The sequence below is a fragment of the Pleurodeles waltl genome, chromosome 8 (assembly GCF_031143425.1).
Source record: "Pleurodeles waltl isolate 20211129_DDA chromosome 8, aPleWal1.hap1.20221129, whole genome shotgun sequence".
Lineage (NCBI taxonomy): Eukaryota > Metazoa > Chordata > Amphibia > Caudata > Salamandridae > Pleurodeles > Pleurodeles waltl.
Window position 1 is genome coordinate 669,311,834 of NC_090447.1, and position 26,056 is coordinate 669,337,889.

Below are 26,056 nucleotides of genomic sequence, written 5' to 3' on the forward strand. Positions count from 1 at the left end.
ACATATACGGCGGCCTTCTTGGAGTGAGTACGCCACAGTCATTTTGTTAGGGTGTTTCTTAAAGCAAAGCTAAATATATTTGTCATCAATAGGCCTATTCCCTTCCTTAGACTGATACCCACATTTGGAACATGTTTCTATTTGTTTTTGACATTGCCTAAGAATTCCACAATTACTTCTGCACAGTTTACATTTACGCATGAGTGCATATAACGTAATTTACATTTTCAGTTGTCAACTTGCTTATTCTGTGTTTCTTCATCATAAAAATGTTTTCCCGTGGAGAAACCTGTCTTAGAATACCACCAAAAGATTGAGAATACCTTAAAATTCACTTGCTTTTGGGGTATTCACATTTGTGCTTCGGAACACCCAGAAGGCACCTCTGTATTTAAATTTATTCTCACTTAATGTTACACTGCACTGGTGTAATTTTATGTTTGAATAAATCTGTTTTTGTGTGATTTACAGTTTTATGAATAATGTGAGTTTGAACTGTTAAATGAAGGTATTTGTGCACCTAAATTTGTCTAGGTAGGCAAATGCCATTGTGAATCCCACAAACAATGATGAATGACAACCTTTTTGTAGTAAATGTTTATATCATCAATTGATTCACTACAATTAGATTAAATCACAGCACTGTCCCTCAAATGCACATGGCATGTAACAACAAATCTTTAAGTGCCTTTCACACTCAGACCGGCCAACATTTTGGCTTCAGTAGATGTCTACCCACAACAAGGAGGAAGTCTCTAAAAGGCTAGGGCCATGGGTTAGATTTGACCACAAACAGAAAAGGCAATGGGAGAAGTGCTTACAAATAGTCAAAGCCACTGGCAATCGCTCATGTTAGCCTTCCAACCTTTGTTTTTCATCCACCGTGCTGCTATAGACAGAGGTACTCCTTATGCAAATCAGCACTGACCTTCCTCTTTGTGGGAATAGTTCATCCGGACATCCAGATGAGGCCCCATTCAGAAGAGAACACAAGCAACCCATACTGGTTTCAGCTTTGTTAGGCCTTGTAGTGAGGTATAGCTTGGATCCTATTGCAGAGCAAGCAGTGGACCGACATGTGGGCATACCTTTAGCCTCTAAGGGCATTACATCAAACCCACAAAAGGTGATGAGGGGAATGCTTGCAAATAGTCAAAACCACTTGCAATGTCTCTGGGTAGCATTCCAACCCATCTTTTTTGCCCACTGCCACTCTGGACAAAGGCCCACATTATGTAAATCAGTACGGATTCTGCTTCTCATGTTACAGAATACTAATGTAAATGTACTTGTGAATAAACCTGTTTACGAGTATTGCAAATAGTCAAAACCACTGGCAATTACTTTGGTTAAAACACCAACCCATTGTTCTCTTTGCACACTGTGCCACTGTAGACAGAGGCCAACCTTACGCAAGTCAGCACTGGCTGCTCCTCAAGGGAACAGTCCATCTAAAACTACCAGGTAAGTCCTCCACTGTTAGAGAATGCCCAGCCGAGGCTCTTCCCAGAACCAAGCAGCTATAGACCGGTTTTGTCCTTGTAAAACTAGATTTGCAGAGGCCGTAAAACTTCATTTTTTCAAAAATCGAGGCAAACATTTTGTACCTTTCCTATTGTAACTGCAAATTGAAAAACATGCACATTTATTGTGTTCTTCCCGTATTACATTTTGATATTAAGTGACATATTTTCATTCTTTGCAGCAAGTAAATCCAGACGATTCTGCTGGCAGGTTAAGTAGCCTCTTGAGAAATCTTGCAGCCAGACTTGAAAGTGGTCAACAACTGAGATCAGCCGAAATGAAGAAGGATTTTATATTGAATAGATTACCTCCGTTTTTGGACATAGAGGCTGCTCCATTGAAACCTGGTTAGATTATTTTACACTATGATTATTTACTGTTGTTATTATGATTAGTAGCAGTATCATAATCTGATATTTGAAAGACTAGGAAAAATGTATAGTGGATTTTATTATAATGTAGCACTTGAAAATGCTACCGTCAAAACCATTAATTTGTTTTGGAAAATAATTTAAGTGAAGGACATAATGACAGGAGCGGGTACTGGAAATACCACTAGGCCTCCCAGTGTTTCAGTGTTTCCATTTTTGTATTGAATTTTCAAGAATCAGGTATGACCTAATACCTGCTGTTGAACACAAAAGGAAATGCACTCTTGCTATCAAACTCTTGATTTCCAGTGGAGGTTATAATGTGTGTATGTTTGGAAAAAAGAGCCGCGCATGAAGCATTAGACCACAAGCCTTAATGCTGTGGCACTCCTGCAAAGAGAAACAGCAAGGGGAGTCAGGAAAACAAAGATATGTTTTTTGTTATTTACTTAAGTATTAATTATTTTACTCTCTAGGCATCTCAGTACAGCACCTAAAAAACATATATTACTGTTGTGTGAATGATGAATGTTCGAAAAATATGTTTTGTGTTTTTAAGAGTGGAGTCAGGATACATTGTCAAGACAATTGGTAAACCATGTCAAAGTTTAGTTCCAAGTCTTTGGGTCTTTCTCACAGGAGTACTTCACTGTATAGTCCCACCTGTAAAAGATAATTGACCGTTTAAAAAAAAGAAAACAAGTAAAAGAAAACAGAACATGCCTGTTTAAATGCATGTTTTCTCTTAAATCAGAAATCCTAAAATTGGCAATATAGCGATAGAAGCCTCAATGCTCTGAGTGAACAAACTTTGGTACAAAGGCCTTACAAAGGGATCAACAGCACTTCTGATTTTTATCCGGTCTATGCACTTAAAATTGTGGAACATGGAGCTCATGCCTTCGCTGTTTGTGACGCACTCTTCTTCAGAAAAAATGCATGTGCTTTGTAGATCACAAGTTTTTCTGACAGTCACACTGTTCTGTAGTGCCCAGTGTACCAGAAAAAGTCCAGGAGAATATTGAACGACTGATAAGTGTTGCAATCAAAGATCCTTCCTTGGTAAGCAGAAGTCAGGTAGCCAGTTCATGTAGGATAAAGGCTGTATATTTATTTAAAATGTTACAGGGTAATTTACAAATGACTTAATAAGGAAACCCCACCAGGAGCAGCATCCTCTCTGCTCAGCCCACTCTCTCTGTCACACTCCTCCAGTCCCTCACCAGCATTGCATGACATCACACACTGGCTGAGCAGAGCAGGGAATAATGGAGGTGAGCACAGAATGCATTGCAAGCATAGCAGAATATAATGCATCTCCTTCCTTTAGAAAATAATAAAGTGCAAACATGAAACATAAAATGGAAAATAATAAAATACAAGCAGAAAACATAAGAGAATCTAGCTTTGATAAGTCCTATACATTATTCAGCCCTGTAATATTATTCACACAGTGGTTGCATCCAACTCCATCCATACAAAACCAAAAGCACATTCAAATACAGGTCCCACCAATTACTGAACCAGGCAGAAACACCCAAATGAAACACACAACCAAAAAAATGAGTATCTTTCAAACCCTCACTCAACCCAATACAGGGCAAATTGTACATAACACAATAGGTGCCTTTCAACCCTCACTATAGCAGTTGGCAAGGGTGTCTTTCAACCCTCATTCTAGAAATTCGCAACGGGTATCTTTCAAACCTCAGAACCTCATGAATTTAGCAAATGGGTCTCTTTCAACCTACACTCAACCAGAACAGTGGGTGTCTTGTGAACTTAGCAACTGGTCTTTTTCAACCCACGCTCATCCCAACCATCAGGGGATCCTGTGAATTTAGCAATGGGTCTCTTAAAACCCTCCAGCTGTTTGATTGAAGTGGCTATGCCCATCCGACCCACAGGTATAGGAAGGACCACCTAATTCCCATGATACCCCCCCCCCCCCACCTTCCCGGCTGGCTTTAAATTCTACCTCTGCGTCCCCTGACCTTTCCTTTCCTTTCCTTGCCCCTGTCCTGATGGCAAACAGTACTGCTTTCATTCAATCCAGGCTACAATGTACCCACTGTTTGACTTAGCCTTGTTCAGTATTGTTGATTTGTATGGTATTACTTATACAGGAAAGTTGCATTGATATTTTCAGGAAATGTTCTCCAGTGACTATTAGGCCACTTGTATTAAGCGCTATGCCTTTATTCCAGCTGCTGGTTTATACCTTTTACAATGTACCAGAATATTCGATGTCCTCTAAAGCTCCTAAGTTATGCCTTCTCAATGTCTTTGCATTATGAAAACCTGCTAATAAAAATATTTTGAGAAACAAAGGATACAGACAACATGGTTGAGAGCAGAGGCAGTTTGAAGCCGCCTGTTTGTGGACAATTCACTGCTTTACCTGACCTGTCCAGTCCAGGCTCCCTCCTTGTGACAATGTCTGAGTTGCACAACTTCAAGGAACTAGCAGGATGTAAAATTAACATATCAAAGTCCTGTGTCCTAAATCAAACAATACTTATTCAGTTGAAGCACTACGACTATTAAGTATCTGTGGATCTACCTTATACGCACAACCAGTGGAATATTTGGAGCTAATTACCCATCCCTCCTTAAGACACCTATCCCTCCTTAAGACACCTATCCCTCCTTAAGACATCCATGATGTTCACAAATGGTAAAAGTCTTATGAGTGACCAGGATAGCAATAATGACACACTTTAGTACATTCACATTAAAAATGTGTTAATGGTCAGCATTTAGTGTAGACGAATTGTAAACTCTTGCATTTGGCTGATTGTTCATAAAAAGCAGGGTTTTATAGTGGCATGGAAATGAGCTTGGATGTACCCCTTCAAGGGGACCAGTAGAAAACTGCCCTATGCAATCTAACCAAAGAGGTAACTTCAGTTCTAAGTCTCAAAATGTTATATAGATGGCATTAAACACCAATGCAACTATATGCAGTCAATAAGATTTCAAATCTCTGCTGTTGGGTAGTGGTAATTACATTTATTTCTAAGACATAGATCTTATAGAAGTATACCAGCATAGTAATACAATATACACATCCATTCACTAAAATCATTCAGTCCTTCACATTACATCATATTTAAAACAGTTCACTATATAAAGCCATTTAGTAAAATAATTCCATTTCATAATACCATCAGGATGCTCTAGTAAATTAGCAGTATTCCATAAAAAACACTAATCACACCCTAAAACTTATCATAACATTTAAAACTCCCTTTTTTGAATGAGCAATATCATCTGAAAAGCAGGGGCAATCTAGCAGTAGGTGTGTTACAGAGTATTTCATTTTCAGCTTACAAAAACAGTAGCTGTTATTCTCCAACATCATTCTTTCATAGTCACGGATCCTCCAACCAGAGTCGATCCCAATCCAAAGCTGGAGAATAACATTCCTCAATCTCCTTACCAGTAGCTGACACAGTTGGGCAAAGGAAACTCCACCTACCCTGTCCCAAGGTACTCTAGAGATTGACTTACAGAGTTTTTTACTGTTTATCTCTGGCAGATGAACAAAGCTTAACTCTCACAGCAGTGGTAGCTCCTCCATTATGGTGGAGAAGCGTTGTCTCCCCCCTCCCCCCCCTGCTGAGAGCCAATAGAAGGAAACCTAAAAATAAAATATTAATAAAACCATTTTATGATCATTTTATTGTTCTTACGGTGCTAGAGCCAGCCGATTCTATGGCGGGGCTGGCCATTATGACAGCAGGGGGAGGAGGACTAGTGAGCATAGTAAGTGCACATGTTGGTTTGGTCAGCTGCCTAAGACAGTCAAACCAAATTGTGGATTTAAATCTCCCAGGCCAATCACAGCTCTTCTCTCATGCTGGAAAACAGTATTACCAGCATGAGAGTAGTGTCTTGATTGGCGTTTGGGAACTTGTGCCTTGTGTACCAGCCCTTGGGGAATCGGAGGTCGGGACAGGAACAGATGGAGACTGAGACAGCGGCCGGCAGCAGCAGGTAAGTGCTTTATTCCTTTCTTGTTGGGGTAATTTACTCACCCCCCCCCATCATCTACCCACCCCCTGCCCGACCACTTATCATTAATAGCAGTCGTCTCTGTCTTACAGAGGGCTTTTTTAAACAAATGTACCATCATCTGATTACCAACATCAGTTATATCAAATCCCGATCCCATTTCCCTCACTGACTTTATAATGTCTTTTGAAAATGTACTTGCCTACAGCATTATGCCCTGCATCATCAGAGATGACAATTTATCTTTTAAGCAATTGTGTCTAACTAAGCCCGGCACAAATTGCAAAGGTCAAGATCTAGCTATCAAGATCAAGGAGACAAGGTTAAGCGCCAACCTCATGGCCTGCAGCATAGAGTTAATTGAGAGTGCCAGGAGTGTCTTTAAACAATGTGCTTCCCTGCTATTGCTTTGGTAAGAGGATAACTAGATAACCCCCCAAACCTCGGGTCAAATCTCCTCAAGGCACTTGTTGTGCTTAAAAGTGCGTTTCTCACCTTCATCAAATGCTTATCCCGTTTCAAATTCCAAGAGCTGGTAATTCCTAGATATTTGTACTCATCTACGTGTTCCAAGGGTGATGAGTTAAAAAACCACGAATATTTCTTTGACCTGTTTGGAAAGAGCTTTGTCTTAGTTTTATCCCTGTTAACAATCAAGGACTTCCTCTCACAATAGGCATTTAAGGCTTGCAACTTCTGTTTCAGGTCAATAGATGTCAATTCCATCAGGACTAGATCATCTGCATAGCAGTGGGTATTTACTCTCTTAGGGGACAACTAATTCACTGCCTCAAGGCGTCTGGGAGATCAGAAATAAATAGGCTGACAAGCAAGGGTGCTAAGACACATCCCTGTCTTAAATCACTATTCACAGAAATGGTATCAGTTAAGTTTTCTAGCCCATTTAGATTGACCTGAACCAAAGTTCCCAAATCATATCCAACAATTCATGGGGATTGCTAGGGGCCACAAAGAGTAATCTAACAGAGTAAGGGATGCCAAAACAAATTGGGAGGGATGGGTCACATATAGGGGAGATGAGTGATTCACTGGGAGGCACCACATGAGAGGACAGGGAAGCTCAAGACTTTATCGACCACAACACTTCTCCAGTGTGGCTTTTGATTGTGATGCTGTACCCCTGATGGGTTGGTACCTACTGTAACTTGGCTTTGAGATTGAGATGTATACTGTATTACTTATTGTCGATTGCTATATAGTGCATTAGGTGTTCTTTGTTGCTTAACAAAAAGAATTATAAAAAAAGACAATTCATAGGAATACTCCAACAGTCGACTTTTTTCCATAGGATCCTATGGCCCACCCTATCAAATGCCACTTTAAAATTGACAAAACAGCCATACAATTTGTCTACCGTACTTACTGCCCTTCTAGAAATGCCCCAAAGGGCAAAACAGTGGTCATCTCTAGAATACTTTGACCAAAACCCACCTTGCTCCATTTGAATTTTACCATTACTGTACACCCAAGACGTAAGAAAAATAAGAGTCTGGAAGTAAATTTTGGGCGACACATCAAGCAAGGAAATAAAACACTAGTTTGCTGGATCACTTTGGTAACCTTTTTTGTGTATGGGCCTAATTACTGCACCTCAGCATGAAGAAGTTCTCCCCATGTTGGTAACTTATTTGAAATAAAGGGCTTAATAAATGTGCCCACTACAAGAGGTATGCCTTGTAGAGAATAGCTGGAAGACCATCTGGGCCGCCCACCTGCTAAGATTTCAATTTAGAGATTATTTCTGAGATTGACCCATCTTCTGTAGTTACAGTAGATTGGTGTCTGCTACCTCATGGATAACAGTCCCTTTCACCACTATAATCAGATTTTTTCATAGAGCTCAAATATAAACATAACCCAATTAGATTCAGAGACCTGAGCCTCAAGACTAGAAGGTAATATTAAGTGCTTTTTATTTACCAAGTGCCAAAAGAGCCCCACACTCCCATTGACAATAGCATCATGCATCCTGTTCCAATTTACCTCATTGAGGTTCCTTCTCTTTTGAGAGCAAACTACCTGACCTACTTTTTTGTAAAATTGTATTTATTCATCTTTCAGTACAAGAAAATGAACATCCCCATGTACATAAGACTTCAGGCTACCCACCATAATGAGTGTCATTCTCCCTGTCCCTCCCATTTCAAGGCAAGATTAACAAATATCAGAGAGAAACACATGCCTAAGACAACACTTCCACCCCCCAAATGGTGGACACAGCCATCCTCCTCCGGCATCTGAATAAACAAGTAACAAAAACCTTACAAAACAATAAGTGTCCTATCCCTTTGATGTGTCTGAGTCAAATTTAAAGGCCATGGAGCTGAGAGCCCCCTACCTGAGATTGAAGGAACAGCCCTAATCACACTCAACAACCCTCTGGACTTGGCCCCTATACATGGAAAAGGTGCAGCGCCCGAAGGCGTGGACTGCAAGCTGTAAGGGAAAGGCCCCGTGAGAGAAACCTAACCAGGGGTTCCCAAATAAAGTCAAAACCACTGCACAACCCGTCCATTTTGTCAGCCAGACGCTCCATGGCAAGTACTTGCCATAACCTCATAAACCATAGGGCCATTGGGGGCCAAAGGGATGGATAGCTGGGCAGTCCCACCAAATATGTATAAAATCCCCTAGCATGCCACAGCCTCGCCAACACCTGTCGGACGCATGGGAGTATATTTTCGTAAGCTTCTCTGGGTAGAGGTAACATTTGTAGAGTAATTTATAGTGTGCTTCCCTGGCGCCCATCGAGCGATTACGTTTGACTATGTCATGAAATAGGTGTTTCCAACGATCCTCACTCACCTAATACCTGTTTCCAAAAGTGCAGAGGGGTCGGCGCCCTATATGTTGTACAGCGTAGATATACTGCCCCTCGCCATCCCCGCTGCACAAAATGCTCCATTGGAAGAAGCTCCCTGGTGGCCGTCTCCCACATATGAGGTTGTGTGACCCAGTGCACTATTTGCGTATAATGGAAGTGTTCAGATAATGGGAGATGAAAATCCCTGCAACAATTAGCAAACTTACAAAGCTGAGCTCCATGGTATAAATCTGCAATCCACAAGCACCCCCCTTCCCTCCATCTATCGAAGGGCCCGCAGATTCCCCCGGAGGAAAAGCCTTGTTGAAGTGGATGGGGATATGTGACGAAGCGAAGAAAGTAATCTCATAAGCCCTCGCCACCTTATCCCACACATTAAGGGTAGTGGCAGTGGGGGTAATAAGGTGAACGTTCTGTGGATGTGCCCCTCTGGGCCTCCACGGGATATCCCACAGCGTCCTTCCTATCACCGCCCTATCCATATGGAGCCACAACTTATCTGACTTTCGGAGACACTCAGCCAGAACACGCAGTTGTGCAGCTGTATAATACCGGAGGAGGTCGGGAAGGGCCAGTCCGCCTTTTTCTCTTGGGCACATAAGCACTTTGTAGGATAATCTAGCCCTCAACCGCTGCCAAATAAACCTCGTGAACATAGCCCGGGCCTCCGCAAAAAACTCTGACGAGATGTCATCTGGTAGGCTCTGAAAGAGATAAAGGAAGCACCGTCATTTTGATGCTATTAATACGCCCCAGCCAAGAAAGCGAGAGCGATGACCACCTCTTAAAGTCCTCTCGCAATGATTTGAGCAGGGGTGGGTATTTGGCTCGCAATAGATCAGACACCCTAGGAACCAGCTTAACTACCAGATATGTGATTTCTTTTTTAGCCCAAGTAAATGGAGACACGGAAGCTATCTGGGCCATTGCAGCGGCGGGCACTGCCAGATTAAGAAGATATGATTTCCCAGTGTTTCCTTTAAAGCCTGCCACCTGCTCGAAGAGCGTCAACTCTTCTTGAATTGCCAGAAGAGACGGGTAGGGATCAGTGACAAATAGTAAAATGTCGTCGGCGAACAGGGAGATTTTATGGTAGACCGTACCGAACTTAATGCCCTGAAAGTCCGGGCATGCTCGTATGCGCACTGCCAGAGGTTCAACACTAAGCGCAAAGAGCAGCAGGGAAAGAAGACATCCCTGCCTCGTACCCCGAGACGAATCAAAAACGTCCGAGGACACACAGTTCACCAGAATACGGGCCTGGGGCATGAATAGTTGCTCATCACCATTGTTATAAATTGTTCCCCGAAACCAAATCGTCGCATAGTAGCCACCAGGAATTACCACTCCACCCTATTGAATGTTTTTTCAGCATCGAGCGCCAACAAAAGCGCGGGGGCCCGTTTCTTAGACACCTTTTCCATCAGATGAATGACACGACGCAAATTGTCATGCGTTTGGCGACCCTTGATAAATCCGGATTGATCTGGGTGAATCAACTCTGGCATAACATCCTCCAGTCTCCTCGCCAGAATTTTAGAATATAATTTGGCATCGAGGTTAAGTAGGGCAATAGGCCTATCAGGCACAGAGCTGAGGGTCCTTCCCTGCCTTGGGAATAAGTGTGACCAGAACATCTGTCCTATAGAGGGGGACACCACCCCCTCACGTAATTAAACAGTGCAGTAAGTTGTTCTGACAGCTCCACACTAAAGGCCTTGTAAAATTGGGCAGTAAACCCGTCAGGGCCGGGAGTTTTGTGCAGGGTGAGTGCGTCAATAGCCGCCTGGACCTCCTCCACTGTAAACAGAGCCTCCAGCATTTCATTTGTCTCCCTGGAAACCTGTGGAAGCTGGGAACTTTGTAAATATCTTTCCTGAGAGAGGGCAGGAGGGTGATCTGATTGATAGAGATGGGCGTAAAACCTTCTGAATGCCAATGCCTTCCCCTCCTCAGTAAAATGTTCCCTGCATTTGTCGGTAATTTGCCCTTATAGTCATTAGCTTGTTTGATTTGCAGCTGTCTCGCCAGTGGGGTGCCTATCTTATAGCCCTTTTCATAGTGAGTTTTCTGAATCCTCAACAGTGCCATTTCCGCCCTATTCATATAAATGGATTGTAGTTTACCCTTAATGGCGACTACCCTCCTCTGGGCCTGCCAGGTCGGGGAGAACTTATTGGCCCTTTCAGCTACTTAAAGTCCGTTTGCCAAGAGGTGCTGGTCTTCAGACTTTAACCGAATAAGCACTGATGCCGGGGAGATGCACGTGTCCCTGATAACTGCCTTAAAGGCATCCCACAGAACAGGGGGGCCAGTGTCCCAAACCTTATTATGTTGGAAATACTCTCTGATACCTTTCCGCAGATCGTTACGAGAAGCGGAGTCACGAATCAGGACATTAGGGAAGTACCATTGCCTGGCGGTGGCGCGTGCCAAGAACCACTCCAGGGAAACCTCCACAGGGGCATAATCTGATATAATAATCGGGTGGCTGGCCACTGTAGGAAGTTGTCTCTGTATATACTATTTCAAAGTAAGAAATAGTGTGCACAGAGTCCAAGGGTTCCCCTTAGAAGTAAGATAGTGGCAAAAAGAGATCATTCTAATGCTCTATTTTGTGGTAGTGTGGTCGAGCAGTAGTCTTATCAGAGGGTAGTGTTAAGCATTTGTTGTACACACACAGGCAATAAATGAGGAACACACACTCAAAGATAAATTCCAGGCCAATAGGTTTTTATAGAGAAAAATATATTTTCTTAGTTTATTTTAAGAACCACAGGTTCAAGATTTACAAACAATACTTGAAATGAAAGGTATTTCATTCAGGTATTCTAGGAACTTTGAATAATCACAATAGCATATACAGTTTTGACAAAAATGCCAATAAGCTATTTTAAAAGTAGACACAGTGCAAAAATCAACAGTTCCTGGGAGAGGTAAGTAAATGTTAAGTTCACAGGTAAGTAAAACACTTACAGGGCTCAAAGTTGGGTCCAAGGTAGCCCACCGTTGGGGGTTCAAGGCAACCCCAAAGTTACCACACCAGCAGCTCAGGGTCGGTCAGGTGCAGAGGTCAAAGTGGTGCCCAAAACACATAGGCTTCAATGGAAATAGGGGTGCCCCGGTTCCAGTCTGCCAGCAGGTAAGTACCCGCGTCTTCGGAGGGCAGACCAGGGGGGTTTTGTAGGGCACCGGGGGGACACAAGCAGACACAGAAAGTACATCCTCAGCGGCACATGGGCAGCCGGGTGCAGTGTGCAAACAGGCGTCTGGTTTCAAATAGGAATCAATGGGGAGACCCGGCGGTCTCTTCAACGATGCAGGCAGGCACGGGGGGACTCCTCGGGGTAGCCACCACCTGGGCTAGGCAGAGGGTTGCCTGGGGGTCGCTCCTGCACTGGAGTTCGGTTCCTTCAGGTCCTGGGGGCTGCGGGTACAGTGTGGTTTCCAGGCGTCTGGTTCCTTGAAAAAGGCAGTCGCGGTCAGGGGGAGCCTCTGGATTTCCTCTGCAGGCGTCGCTGTGGGGGCTTAGGGGGGTCAACTCTGGCTACTCACAGGCTCTCGGTCGCCGGGGAGTCCTTCCTGTAGAGTTAGTTTTCCGCAGGTTGAGCCGGGGGCGTTGGGTGCAGAGTGGAAAGTCTCACACTTCCGGCGGGAAACGCGTGGTCTTTAAAAGTTGCTTCTTTGTTTCAAAAAGTTGCAGTTTCTTGAACAGGGCCGCTGTTCTCGGGAGCTTCTTGGTCATTTAGATGCAGGGTAGTCCTCTGAGGCTTCAGAGGTTGCTGGACCCTGTTGGATGCGTCGCTGTTGCAGTTTTCTTCAAAGTAGGGAGACAGGCCAGTGGGGCTGGGGCCAAATCAGTTGTCGTCTCCGTCTTCACTGCAGGGCTTCAGGTCAGCTGTCCTTCTTCTTCTTTAGATTGCAGGAATCTATCTTCCTCGGTTCTGGGAGCCCCTAAATACTCAATTTAGGGGTGTGTTTAGGTCTGGGAGGGCAGTAGCCAATGGCTACTGTCCCTGAGGGTGGCTATACCCTCTTTGTGCCTCTTACCTGTGGGGAGGGGGGCACATCCCTAATCCTATTAGGGGAATCCTCCTTCTACAAGATGGAAGATTTCTAAAAGTAAGAGTCACCTCAGCTCCGGAAACCTTAGGTGCTGTCCTGACTGGGGGGTGACTCCTCCTTGTTTTTCTCATTATCTCCTCCAGCCTTGCTGCCAAAAGTGGGAGCAGTGGACGGAGGGGCGGGCATCTCCACTCGCTGGGATGCCCTGTGGCGCTGTAACAAAGGGGGTGAGCCTTTGAGGCTCACCGCCAGGTGTTACAGTTCCTGCAGGGGGAGGTGAGAAGCACCTCCACCCAGTACAGGGTTTCTTCCTGGCCACAGAGTGACAAAGGCACTCTCCCCATGTGGCCAGCAACATGGCTGGTGTGTGGCAGGCTGGCAAAAACTAGTCAGCCCGCACTGGAAGTCGGGTATGTTTTCAGGGGGCATCTCTAAGATGCCCTCTGGGTGTATTTTTACAATAAAGTGCACCCTGGCATCAGTGTGCATTTATTGTGCTGAGAAGTTTGTTACCAAACCTCCCAGTTTTCAGTGTAGCCATTATGTTGCTGTGGAGTTTGTGTTTGACAGACTCCCAGGCCATATACTCTTATGACTACCCTGCACTTACAATGTCTAAGGTTTTACTTAGACACTGTAGGGGCATAGTGCTCATGCACATATGCCCTCATCTGTGGTATAGTGCACCCTGCCTTAGGGCTGTAAGGCCTGCTAGCGGGGTGACTTACCTATGCCACAGGCAGTGTGAGGTTGGCATGGCACTCTGAGGGGAGTGCCATGTCGACTTAGTCATTTTCTCCCCACCAGCACACACAACTTGGCAAGCAGTGTGTATGTGCTGAGTGAGGGGTCCCTAGGGTGGCATAAGACATGCTGCAGCCCTTGGAGACCTTCCCTGGCATCAGGGCCCATAGTGCCATAGTACCTAGTGTACCAATTACAAGGGATTTACCTGGATGCCAGGGTTGTGCCAATTGTGGAGACAAAGGTACAGTTTAGGGAAAGAACACTGGTGCTGGGGCCTGGTTAGCAGGGTCCCAGCACACTTTCAAATCATAACTTGGCATCAGCAAAGGCAAAAAGTCAGGGGGTAACCATGCCAAGGAGGCATTTCCTTACAGCCACTGATCGCAGAGTCTGTCACAGCGGCCTGCTCAGAAATATATAATCTATCTGTGAGTAGGATCGGTGAGAATGAGAGAAGAAGGTGTAATCACTCTCCGTGCGTTTGAGGGCACGCCAGGTGTCAAAGAGCCCCATACAGTGAAAGGCGGATTTCATTCATCTGGCAAAAGCGCTTGTCTGTGATCTCTGTGGGTGTGTTGTCTATCGCTGAATTCCAAACTAAATTGAAATCGTCCAATAAGATTATCTCGCCCTCTGCATAACCCTCCAACTCTCCCAGGAAATGCAAAAGAAATTGGGTCTGACCACTGTTAGGTGCGTACAGAGTATATTGTCTCCCCCCAGGCTGCCCTTGACCATTAAGTATCTGCCCTCCTTATCCTGCTTGGATCCCGCATCCCGGAAGTGAATTGACCTGTTGAACAAGAGGGCTACCCCACAGTGTTTTGTTGGCACGGAAGCTGAAAATATCTAGGGGTACTGTTTGTGGCGCAGATGGTGTCCCTTCCTCCTCTTCAGATGCCGTTCCTATAGGGCCACAGTTTCATAATGGTGATCATCGAAATACTTCCTCAGCTGGGACCTCTTATTGGGGAGTTCAACCCGTTAACATTCCATGATAACACTTCCAACATTACATCACAGTAACCCAAATGTTCTCAACCAAGCAGTCTACTGCATCTCCGGGTTCCCGTTCCCCGCTCCACATCCTCCCCCACCCTGCGCCCCAAGTGCCCCCCAGGCCCCCCACAGGGCTCTCTTGCGACAAAAAGGGATAATGAACACAGACAAAATAGAAAAAACATCTCCTACAAAACACAAACACAAGAACACGAAAACACAGAATAGCAAACTTCCTTACTTTCTTCATTGTGTGGACGAGGTATGACACCGCCTCCTTCCCACCCAGACCATTCATCCTCCCCAAGTCAACAAGAATGGAGGAACGCCCCCAGAAGCAACAAGAGTGGGGTTTTGCCAAATCAGGCCACCATGTCGGGCTCCTCAAAGTCAGACTGTTTCACATGGAGAAGCCTCCTACCTGGGGCTGCTTCAAAGGCCCCCCCACGACCTCTCCAGAAGCCAGACAGTTGGAGGATGCCACTTCCTGGGAGTCTTCCTCCCACTCCTCTGTTGTCTCCATTGCTCCATCGAGGCGGAGGGGCCGACCCCTCCACGCATGGCTCCAGTGGCGGCGAAGTCACCACCCTCGCTCTCAGACTGTAGGCCCAACGCAGCCGCCGCCTCATCGGCGGCCGTGAAGTGACAAGCCTTGTTATGGAGTTCGAAAGCCAGTCCAAAGGGAAAGGCCCAACGATACCTTAGGGTTTCCGCTCTTAAGGCTTCCGCCACAGGACAAAACTGCTGCAGTCGAGCCAGCGTCGCCGGCGCGATGTCTTGATAAAGGGTGCAGTGAGCCTCCTGAAAGGAGACAGTGACCTGTTGTCGCACCCGTAACAGAATGCGTTCCTTGACCTTAAACAAGCTCAACTTTACCAATATGTCTCTAGGCATTCTCTGTTCGCCTGCGGCCCGGTTGCCCACACGGTGCACCCTCTCCTCCCGAACTTCCAACTGATCCTCTCCGGTGGAGAAAAGGCTATCCACACCCTCCTCCCAACCCCGCACTCTGATGTTGTCGCTGCGCACACGATTTTCTAGATCTTCACACTTGAGCGTGGCGAGGTGGAGTTGCATTTTAATACTCGTGATCTCACTGTTCACCGGTTCAACCTTCTGCTGCAGGTCCTGCAGCTGTGTTTCCAAGACTAGAGTGTGGACTCCAACCGAGTCCACATCTGCCTGAAGTGAGGATAATTTCCCATGGACGTCTGCCTGAAACGTATCCAACGTCGCCTTAAAGTCGGCTGTAAGTTCCTCTCGGGGTTCGGCCTTGAAGATGTGAAGGTCCTCCTTCGTGAGCGCCATCTCACCCTCTTGCAACAGACTTGCGCTTCCCGCTCCAACTGGTGTAAAATAGTTGGAGACCCTGTTGGCCTGCGCCTTCCGCCGAGGCATATGCTCTCCCCAGGGACCGCTCGCCCAGAGACGCACACTGCCACCTGCTCACGCTGGGCCACAAGCTCGCTCCCCCTGCCGGGGTGGCTCAGCTCTTCAGGGGGCCCCTACCAGGCTTCTGCACTTGCAATTGGGGGGAACAGGCACCACTCCCCCCCCACCCCCATCAACGTCACACTGTCTCCCTCGTAGGTCTACCACCCAAAGCCATCTCGGGGGCTCTGCTCCTCTCTCCTAGGGGCCCCTCCAATAGGCACCCGGGGACTCACTGTCTCACCCCGGTGCGCTGCACTCAGACCCCACTGGGTCACCTCTCCCGCAATGGCGTCATCTGTTCCAACTCCTCCAGGAGCAACCGGTCACCCTGGGCCTCGGCACCCTCCAGGGTGCGGCTGCGTCACATTTCCACTGCGTGAGTCCCTATCACCACAGGGGGACCCGCGCGAACACCTCCAAAGTGCCAGGGGGCCAGCACCCCCTCTCCAAGGACTCTACCAGCGGACTCCACTGCCACCTCAAGCGCCAGAGGGGCCGCAGCACCAGTAATGACCGGGCCCAAACCGTCTGGGGGTAAGCTGCACGGCTTCTTTGCCGCGTGAGCTCCCTTTTCAAAGTAGCCTGCTGCGGCTCCTCGTTATTCAGGTGGTGGGGGGCAGCCCCCCACCTCACGGTGCCGGCAGCCCTAAGTTTCTTCACCCGCTCCGCTTCACTATCAGCGTCTCCGGGCCCAAACCATGAGGCAGGCCGACCGACCAGGATCTCCCACTTCACGTCCCGCACCGCTCAGGGGGCCAGCCTCCAGCTTGTCTCTCCCCCTCCCGGGACACACAGCAGCTCTACCGGGCCGAGGGTGTCATGATGTTCCCCCACAACGCTCCTTCACTCATGGCCTGAGGGGGTTTTCGACAGAGCCGTCGAAGCTCACGTCCGAGCAGCCTTGTTGGTTGGCCCCTCTCTTATTTATTAACAGGCACTTTGCGCTTCAGTCTATTGACTTCCCTTTGAAGAGCCTTCCACTCCCCATCAAACCACCCATTTTCCGGCCTTCCTAAGGATCGTCTTAGAGGGCGGTTGTTGGAAATGGCCCTTTCTGCAGGGTTATCCCCAGACTTTTTGCCTTCCTCTTCCTCATTTCCTGATCTTGTCTTTGTTGGTTTTAGGATTCTGAGCACTTTATCGCTGCTGACCAGTGCTAAGTTCAAGTGCTCTGTACTCTAAACACTGGCATATCTAATTTACTTGTAAGTCCCTAGTAAAGTGCATGATATGTCCCAGGGCCTGTAAAATAAATGCTACGAGTGTGCCTGCAGCACTGATTATGCCACACACTACAGTAGCCTTTCAAACATGTCTCAGGCCTATTCCTGCAGAGCTTGTGTGTGCAGTTTTAAACTGCCGTTTCGACTAGGCATGTGAACCCACTTGCCAGGCCCAAACCTTCCTTTTTTTTACCTACATGTCACCCCTAAGGTAAGCCCTAGTTAGCCGCAAGAGCAGGGTGCAGTGTATTTAAAAAGTTGGACATGTACTTTTAAGGTTAACATGTCCTAATAGAGGCAAATTATTAAATTTGTTTTTCACTACTGCAAGGCCTATCTCCACCATAGGTAAACATTGGGGTTAAAGCAGCCTTTAAGTGTAACTTCCATTTGGGAAAATATAGACATTTGGAGTTTGGTTTTCTCTGGCTTCACAATTAAAAATCACAACTTATGATGAAGTTGGATTTTAAATTGTAAGTCTAAAAATGCCACTTTTATAAAGTTGCCATTTTCTTATTTTAATCATTCTGTGCCTCTGATTGTTTTTGAATACACATCTTGGGATGGTGACAGCTGGCTTTATGCATTACCTCTAGACAGTCACACACAATGGGAGCTTAGGTGTGACTTAATGGGCCATTACCTGGCTTGATGGGGGGTGGAGCATAGCACCTCCTCACTTACACCTGAATAGGGTTGTGCCTCTCCCCACGCAGATAGCTGCATAACCCCCTGTAGTGTTGCTGGAGCCAAGAAAGGAAGTGAAGGGACAGTCTTGCCCACTTCAATGGCATAAGTAGAATAAAGAGATACCTTTCCCCATCAAACTAGAAAGTGACAGTTGTCCCGCCACCCAGAACTGACGCCACATCAGTTACCAAGACTTTTGGTGTCCCAGAGAGCCCGCCCCGGAACTGACGTTAGTGTAGGGGTGTCATGTGTGGTGACATCATGGGGGTCACATGTTAGTCCTAGTTCAAATGATGCAAAGGGTCATGACATGTGGTTAACGTTACGTGTAACACCTCATCGTATCAGAGCCATCAAGGAGAGCATGTGACCGCAATGTGTTGTAGAGGAGTATGCCCCTTTTGTGACCCGTAGAATACATATAAGTAGCCTGCTAGAGAAGCATGTCAAACTGTGAACCACAGCTGAAATAGATTATCCGGGCATTATGAAGGGATATAACCCTCTAACTAGAAAAGACATCTCCTCAGGGGCCTTGAACACTATTATTAGATATTATCGTACCCTCACACCTTCGGTGATAGATGAGAATGCACAGCCGGCTGCCCCTTAAGATGGGGGTTCCGACGTTACCGTCTTTCAAGAGGAACTCTGCCATCGGCTTGAAAACCTCAGCATCAAGGATTTGACGCAAATGATATCCCCTATTAAGTTTGACTGCAGTGACAGCGAAGCCTTGAAAGATGAATTAAATGTTGGAATCAACTTCATCAACACTGAAGATGATGAAGAAGGTATAGCACTGCCGAATTCCCCTGTCTATGAAGATATGGGGTTTCAGGAGATCCCTGATCCTGAGACCGTCGTCATACAGCCGGCGAGTGTAAACTCCGACACCACTTATGCACCAATGGACCTATGTGACTCACAAGATTTCAGAGCAGCCGCTGAGTGTAGCGAAAATGCTGAGGTTAGTAAAAAAAATATATATATATATTCTACAGACACTTGGCATGTGTATGTTGATATCATACTTTTAACTAATAGTTTGGCTTTTCTTTCTGTTTGAACTGTAGAAAACAACCCCAAAAAGAGATGTGCTAGAGGGGTCGGCATCAAAGTTTAACAACGTACATTTTTACTGCTTATGCTGTTCCAAACAGGCTGAAAGTATTACAAGTCAGAACAAAGAGCTGCATAAGAAATTTGTTTGCACCTACAATAGCACAGATTTTAAAAAGGAAACTCCGAGTGTACCCGGTAACGCCATATAGCCCATTAAAGGTTTTGCGGCGACTGTTGTGAATACATGTGTTAAACGTGACTATTATAACCTATGTTATGGGCATAAAATTAACAAACCACAACAGGGCACTCCAAGTGTCTATAAGAGTCGTACACAGCAAGAACAGTTCGACACATATGTAGCAGGTTAGACCCCACAAGGTATATAAGTTGTTAAGAGTTGTGTACGGGTTGTTTGCGGTGAAGAAATATGCCCACGTTGATATGATTAAGGTCTAGGGAGCAGCGGTCAATGAGATCCGATACGCCGGCAAACCCTGCTCAAAACTCGAACGTTTGCAAGGGATATGTACCTATTTTGACAGAAGATTGATAGAAAGGGTCATAGAAAGATGAATGTGTGATATGTATTATAAAAATAGAAGAATTTGGTCTTTAGCCCCATGAAGGTATTTTAAAAAAAAATGCAGAGGTCGAGGGTAGCGGGCCATAACTGTGTTATTTAATAACTGTGTTATTTAACGCTACATACTTACTCACTTTTAGGACGAGAATCAGAATGACGCTGTACAAGTGTTACACCCTGGATACATATGCACTGCCAGAATGGTATATGTGCTGCTTAAAGAAGGAATAGCTAAAATACACCCTATAACTCTGCGGTATCTGAACATTTCTGAGCTGTCATCTACAGGGCTGTGCAACAGTCATGAATGTATAAACAGATGGTGTATCAACGCATGGATGCCTACAGCGGATAAATACTGGAGCGTATACAAAGGGTGTATGCTTGAGTTAAGACTTTTGCCGACGGCCGTGTTACGCACAGTTTGGAGCTTCTGACTCATTATTTCACAAATAAGGGTTTTGTATTGTCAGGCCTAGAACTGTACGAACTTACGAATGCTGTCAGTGTTCTGAGTGTACAAACTTATAGGCAGGGTGAGAGGGAAGTCGTGTCTAGAGCTATCAAGTGTATATCTATAAAAATAGCAAAACTGGTGACGCTGAGACCCGAGTAGCGGTGGGGTCCTAGTAATGTATGTAGCATGTCATAGTATGTACGCCTAGTGAAAAGTCAACATATTGTACAGCAATGGCTCCCATAAGACCAATAGCTAGAAACTATAAAGTATGTTGTGTTTATACTGTGCTAATATTCTTTATTTTTAATAAAATGGCCTCACACAAAGCAATGTCTTTCATTTTATGGATTGTAACAGCTGATAACATGGCCAGTAATGGGGGGTTAAGGAAGCTTTATTACGATACAAGTGGTGTTGGTAGCTTTGGGGGTACCAAAGCACTGTTTAAATGGGCTCTAGTTGAAAATGAGCAGGTAAACAGAGCCCAGGTGAAGATGTGGTTATCAGGGGAAGAGGTGTATTCACTCCCTAAGCCTGCCTGGAAACGGTTTAAGAAAAGACCTAAAATCATTAACACTCAAGTAGATTATCAATGCCAGGCGGACATAATCAGTCTTCAAGACTTAGAAAAGCACAATAACGGTGCTCGATATATATTAGTGGTCATAGATGTCTTATCTAGGTACACATATGCAGAAGCCTTATTCGATAAAAGTGTGACTGATGCCTTTAAAGCCATCTTCAGGAAAGGACGAACACCTCAGAAACTAAAAACAGATGCTGGAAAAGAGTTTTTAAATTGAACGTTTCAAAAAATTCTAAAACACCACAGTGTTAAACATTTTGTAACGCACACTGAGGTAAAAGCTGCCGTTATAGAGCGTTTTAACAGAACCTTAAAGTCTAAGATGTGGAGATATTTCACGGCCTACAACACTTAACGCTATGTGGATGTTGTACAGGTTTTTATATACGTTAATAACGCCAGTTAGCACAGAACCACTAAAACGTCACCTGTAAATGTAACAGCGGATAGCTCGTTAAAGGTGTGGCAAAATGTGTACGGGAGTCGGATTGCTGCAGATGTAAAGAAGCCACTTTTAAAAGAAGGTGACCATGTTAGGGTTTCAAAACTGAAAGGGATGTTTACGAAGGGCTACAAACAGACCTTTAGCGATGAGATATTCATAGTGGAAAGTGTGGAGCTTAAGGAGGATGTATCTATTTACAGGCTAAAGGACTATGACGGGGAAAATGTGTTGGGTGTCTTTTACAAGGAGGAGCTACAGAAGGTACCTAATGATCTGCACAGGGTGTACAGGGTTGAAAAGATTCAGAAAAGGAAAGGTAGCGGCGCTAACCACCAGGTTTTTGTCAAATGACTGGGGTGGCCTGAGAAATTTAACAGTTGGGTACTGGCCAGTTCCGTGCAGGTTGTGTGAGTACGACGGGGGATCATTGTAGACACGGAGATAGATTCAGTACAATTTTATATCACGTTGCTGTCCAACGCCTCAAAGGCCATGTTCCCTGACAATAGGATTTCTAATAATACAGTGAAATTGGCTAAACCCGTAGACCTGAAAGGTGATGGGGAGGTAGCCCTAACAGAAATCCAATACCCCAGAACGTGGAATACGTTTTCAATGTACAATGCAGTATTTAATATAAAGCGTGCTCGGGACGCTTTGACCATCCGTACGGGGTTTTCTCACAGCTATTACCCATCTGTGGCATCGGTCGCAGCCATCAACATAACCATAGCCAACATTGAGTCATGTGCAAATATGCAGTTAATGTTAGATAATGTTAGACGGAAGGTGTTTCTTGAAGCTCCAAATAACGAGGCTGTGTTTAACTGTTCGGGTAAATTAAAAAGGGTTTTAGGAACAGTGCAGCATATCAGAAGTCATGTAGAACTGGACCATTTGTGCCCCGATATTAACAGTGGTTTCTATGCACTCTACGTGTATAGCGATATCATAGCGTCGCAGAGGATAGGGGATAGTTATTCACCATTGCTGAGATGGGTCCAGGTAAAGGGCAAAAATAACACAATGGTTAATATCCAATACAACAAACCAGACTATTTATCAATATCTAAAAAACATTTTGACACCATAACGATCATGATCTACGACAATCAGGTTGAGCCGGTGTCCTTCAAATACGGGAAAGTTATTTGTTAAGCTTTATTTAAGACCGCAACGCGAGAGCGACTATTAATGAGTCATCATGGTGATATGAAAACATATGGCGACCCCTGTGTGTATAGGGATTATTACAGAAACTAGGCTGGATTTGGAGCCTCTTTTGAAGGTGCCCCAGTTATGTATGGGCCAAGGTTGAGGGTTTTCTTCAGTATTTTGTTTAGAAGAGCTATGCCGTTCTTGAGAAGAGGCTATGAAATTGCAAAACCACATGTCAAAGCGGCTTCTACGAACATTGCGCAGGACGTTGTGGGTTCCGTGACAACTGTGGTTGTTGAATAAACAACCCTAAGAAGGAGCAGGGTTGGTGTACAAGTCACACACCTGCGTTAAAAGGAAGCTTGGTGTTTCAAAGCGCAGGGGCCCACCTGCCCGCTATAAAAAAAGACGTTGATCTTCAAAAAGCACTCACAAACAAAGATCTGTAAGTTGGTAGAGAGCTACGAAGAAGAGGAAGAAAAGGGGCGCTAACGTAAATATTTAGAAAAAAAACTGCACACATGGCCTTCGTACATTGTGCATCGGGTGAATGCGCTAAATCAGAGTTAGACCTGTTTTCTGTAGCGGTAGGGCTTTGGGGTGTGTGAAACCTTTCATGAGGTCATACATATGAGACCCAGCAACTGGTTGCCCTTGGTAGAGAAATTCACCCAGTTCATTCCAAGAGGTTAGATTTTTAGAAGCAGCTATGGTGTTTACTAACATTTGTGCTGCACCTCTGTACCTCAGACTTACATTTTTTTAAAGTTCTTCAACAAAGACGTCTGTGGGCGGTGGTGGGACAAACGGCTTTGGGGGCTGTTGAGCCTGAGGCATGGCGAGGGCTGGTGGTGGCCGATCAGAGTTGGGGGGTATATAGAGTCAGTGTGTTTTATTCTGACTGCCATTGCTTGTAATAAGGTAGAACGTTTTGAAGAACTCTGGAATAAAGATAGGCTTTGTCGTAAGGCTTTAAATCAGTCTGATTTAAAATGTTTTTAATTTCAGCATCTGTAGGAGGCTGGCCTGGTTTGTAGTGGGTACCTTGGGTATTTACACCGGGTCCAGATATCCCTTATTAGTGAAATGTAGTAGTGTTCTAGCAGCCTAGGCTGGTAGAGGTAGCTATAGCAGAGAAGCTTAGGCTGGACTAGGAGACATGCAAAGGTCCTGCAGTACCACTTACTGTTACACAGTACTTATAGACAAGTAAAGACTGTACTTAGTGTTACCAAAAATAAAGGTAGTTTATTTGGGTGACTCAAGGCCAAAAATATCTTAGAGGCAATACTCCTTCTGGAGGTAAGTATTATACACAATATATACACTAGACACCAAAATAAGGTAAGTAATTAGACATAGGATAGTGCAAAACAATAGGAAATGCAATAGAGTGCAATGGGAGAAAATAGGACTAGGGGTAACACAAACCATATACTAAGAAAGTGGAATGGGAATCACAAATTCCGCCCTAGACAAGTGTGTGTAGAGAATCGCTGGGAGAGTAAGAAAACCACGAAGGTGAGTAAAATACCCCACCCCAGAGCCCAGGAAAATAGGAGTAAAGTACTGCAAGTTTCCTTAGGACACACTGTCAGTCGTGATTAGAGTTATTGCAAGAACCAAGCAAGACTGCAAACAACAAATGGTGGATTCCTGGTCCTGAAGACCTGCAAAGGAAGGAGACCAAGTCCAGAAGCCGGAAGAAGTTCCAGGAAGGACAGGAGCCCCTGCCATCCTAGAAGAGGGTGCAAAAGAAAAGTCCCCGGTTGGACGAACACTGCAGAAATGCACCCAAGGAAGATGTCAGCGGGTTCCTGCGTGATGCAATAAATGTTCCACAAAGAGATGTTGGATGCAGGCGAGTTTTGGCGCAGGATTCGTCCAACACTTCAGAGAGCCCTCAGTCAACCAGACAGCACCCAGGGAGTCCCAGGACACGAGGACAAAGGAGGTGCAAAATGCGGTTGGTGCAGCACTACAAAGGAAGGTCCCACGCCGCCAGAGATCAACTCAGCGAGTGGAGCGTTGCAGGATAGAGTCCTGGAGACCTGGGCCAGGCTGTGCATGAAGGAATTTAGCAAATAGTCCACAGAGGCCTCAGGACGTGAAGAAGACATGGTGCACAGGGGTACTGTCGTACTCGGGGAAGGCAAGCTCTTACCTCCTTCAAATTGGGACAGCAGGACATTAGGACAGTCTGTGTCGAAGGGGTCCACCACCTATGTTCCAAGGAGCACACTCGTCGCCAGGAGAGGAGTCCAAGAGAACTGGTCGTCAACTTCGAAGGTGCCTGCAAGAGCAGGGAAGTGACTCTGTCACTCCACTGGAGATTTTTTTGGCCCTTCTGGTGCAGGGTGAAGACAGGGAGTCCCCAGAGCATGCACACCGTGGAAACTGTTGCAGTTGCTGGCTGGAGCTGAAGTTGCAGAGGAAAAGTAGCCTTCTGGATACTTTGTTGCTGTTCCAGCGGTTTCTGGAGCAGTCTGCGGTCAATCCGAGGTCAGAGGGTGAAGTAGTAGTTGCAGAGCATTTCTGCTGGAAACTTGCAAGCAGAATCTGAAGAGAAACCCACAGGAGAGACCTGAAATAGCCCTAAGAGGGTGATTGGCTACTTTATCAGGTATGGACCTATCAGGAGGAGTCTCAGACGTCACCTGCTAGCACTGGCCACTCAGAGGCCTCCAGAGTGTCCCCACACCTTGGAAAACAAGATGGCTGAAGTTTGGGACACACTGAAGGAGCTCTGGGTACCACCCCTGGGGTGGTGATGGACAGGGGAGTGGTCACTCCCCTTTCCTTTGTCCAGTTTCACGCCAGAGCAGGGACTGGGGGTCCCTGAACCGGTGTAGACTGGCTCATGCAAGGAGGGCACCATCTGTGCCCTTCAAAGCATTTCCTGAGGCTGGGGCAGGTTACCCCTCCCTAGCCTGTTGCACCTATTTCCATAAGGAGAGGGTGTAACATCATCCTCCCAAAGGAAATGCTTTGTTCTGCCTTCCTGGGACTGAGCTGCTCAGACCCCAGGAGGGCAGAACCCTGTCTGTGAGGTGGCAGCAGGTGTAGCTGCAGTACAAGCCTGAGAGAGCTGGTTTGGCAGTACTGGGGGTCCATGATGGAGCCCCCAGGATGCATGGAATTGGCTCCCCAGTACCAGATTTGGAATGGAGGTGCAATTTGATGATCTTGAACAACTTACATGGCCATATTCGGAGTTACCTTTGTGAAGCTACATATAGGTATTGACCTAAATATAGTGCGCACATGTAATGGCATCCCCGCACTCTCAAAGTCCTGGGAATTGGCCCTGGACTTTGTGGGGGCATCTTTGCTAGTGCAAGGGTGCCCTCGCACTTAGTAACTTTGCTGCTAGCCTTCAGTAAATGAAGGTTAGACACATAGGTGACTTATAAGTTACTTAAGTGCAGTGAAAATTGCTGTGAAATAATGTGTGCACTATTTCACACAGGTTGCAATGGCAGGCCTGTGAAAGGGTTTATCTGAGCTCGTTATGGGTGGCAAAAGAAATGCTGCAGCCCATAAGGATCTCCTGGAACCCCAATGCCCTGGGTACCTAGGTACCATATACTAGGGACTTATAAGAGGGGTTCAGTGTGCCAATTCATATTAGTAAATGAAGTCACTAGCCTATAGTGACGAATTTAAAAGCAGAGAGAGCATAAGCACTGAGGTTCTGATTGGCAGAGCCTGAGTGACACAGCCAAGCATTACTGACAACACACACATTAGGCCATAAATTATGAGCACTGGGGTCCTGACCAGCAGGATCCCAGTGAGACAGGCAAAAACATATTGACATGCAGGTAAAAATGGGGGT

At 45.7% G+C, this 26,056-nt stretch overlaps 1 protein-coding gene across 9 annotated transcripts in view; it reads left to right on the forward strand.

Annotated features, from left to right (window-relative positions):
* The window catches only part of RIOX2 (ribosomal oxygenase 2), a 1,008,555-nt gene that overhangs the window by 710,145 nt on the left and 272,354 nt on the right, over window positions 1-26,056 (forward strand). For all 9 annotated transcript variants that reach the window (XM_069204775.1, XM_069204776.1, XM_069204777.1 and 6 more), the window contains one exon: window positions 1,706-1,871. In XM_069204775.1, coding sequence (XP_069060876.1) covers window positions 1,706-1,871 — 166 coding nt within the window. The remainder of the gene's footprint in view (window positions 1-1,705; window positions 1,872-26,056) is intronic.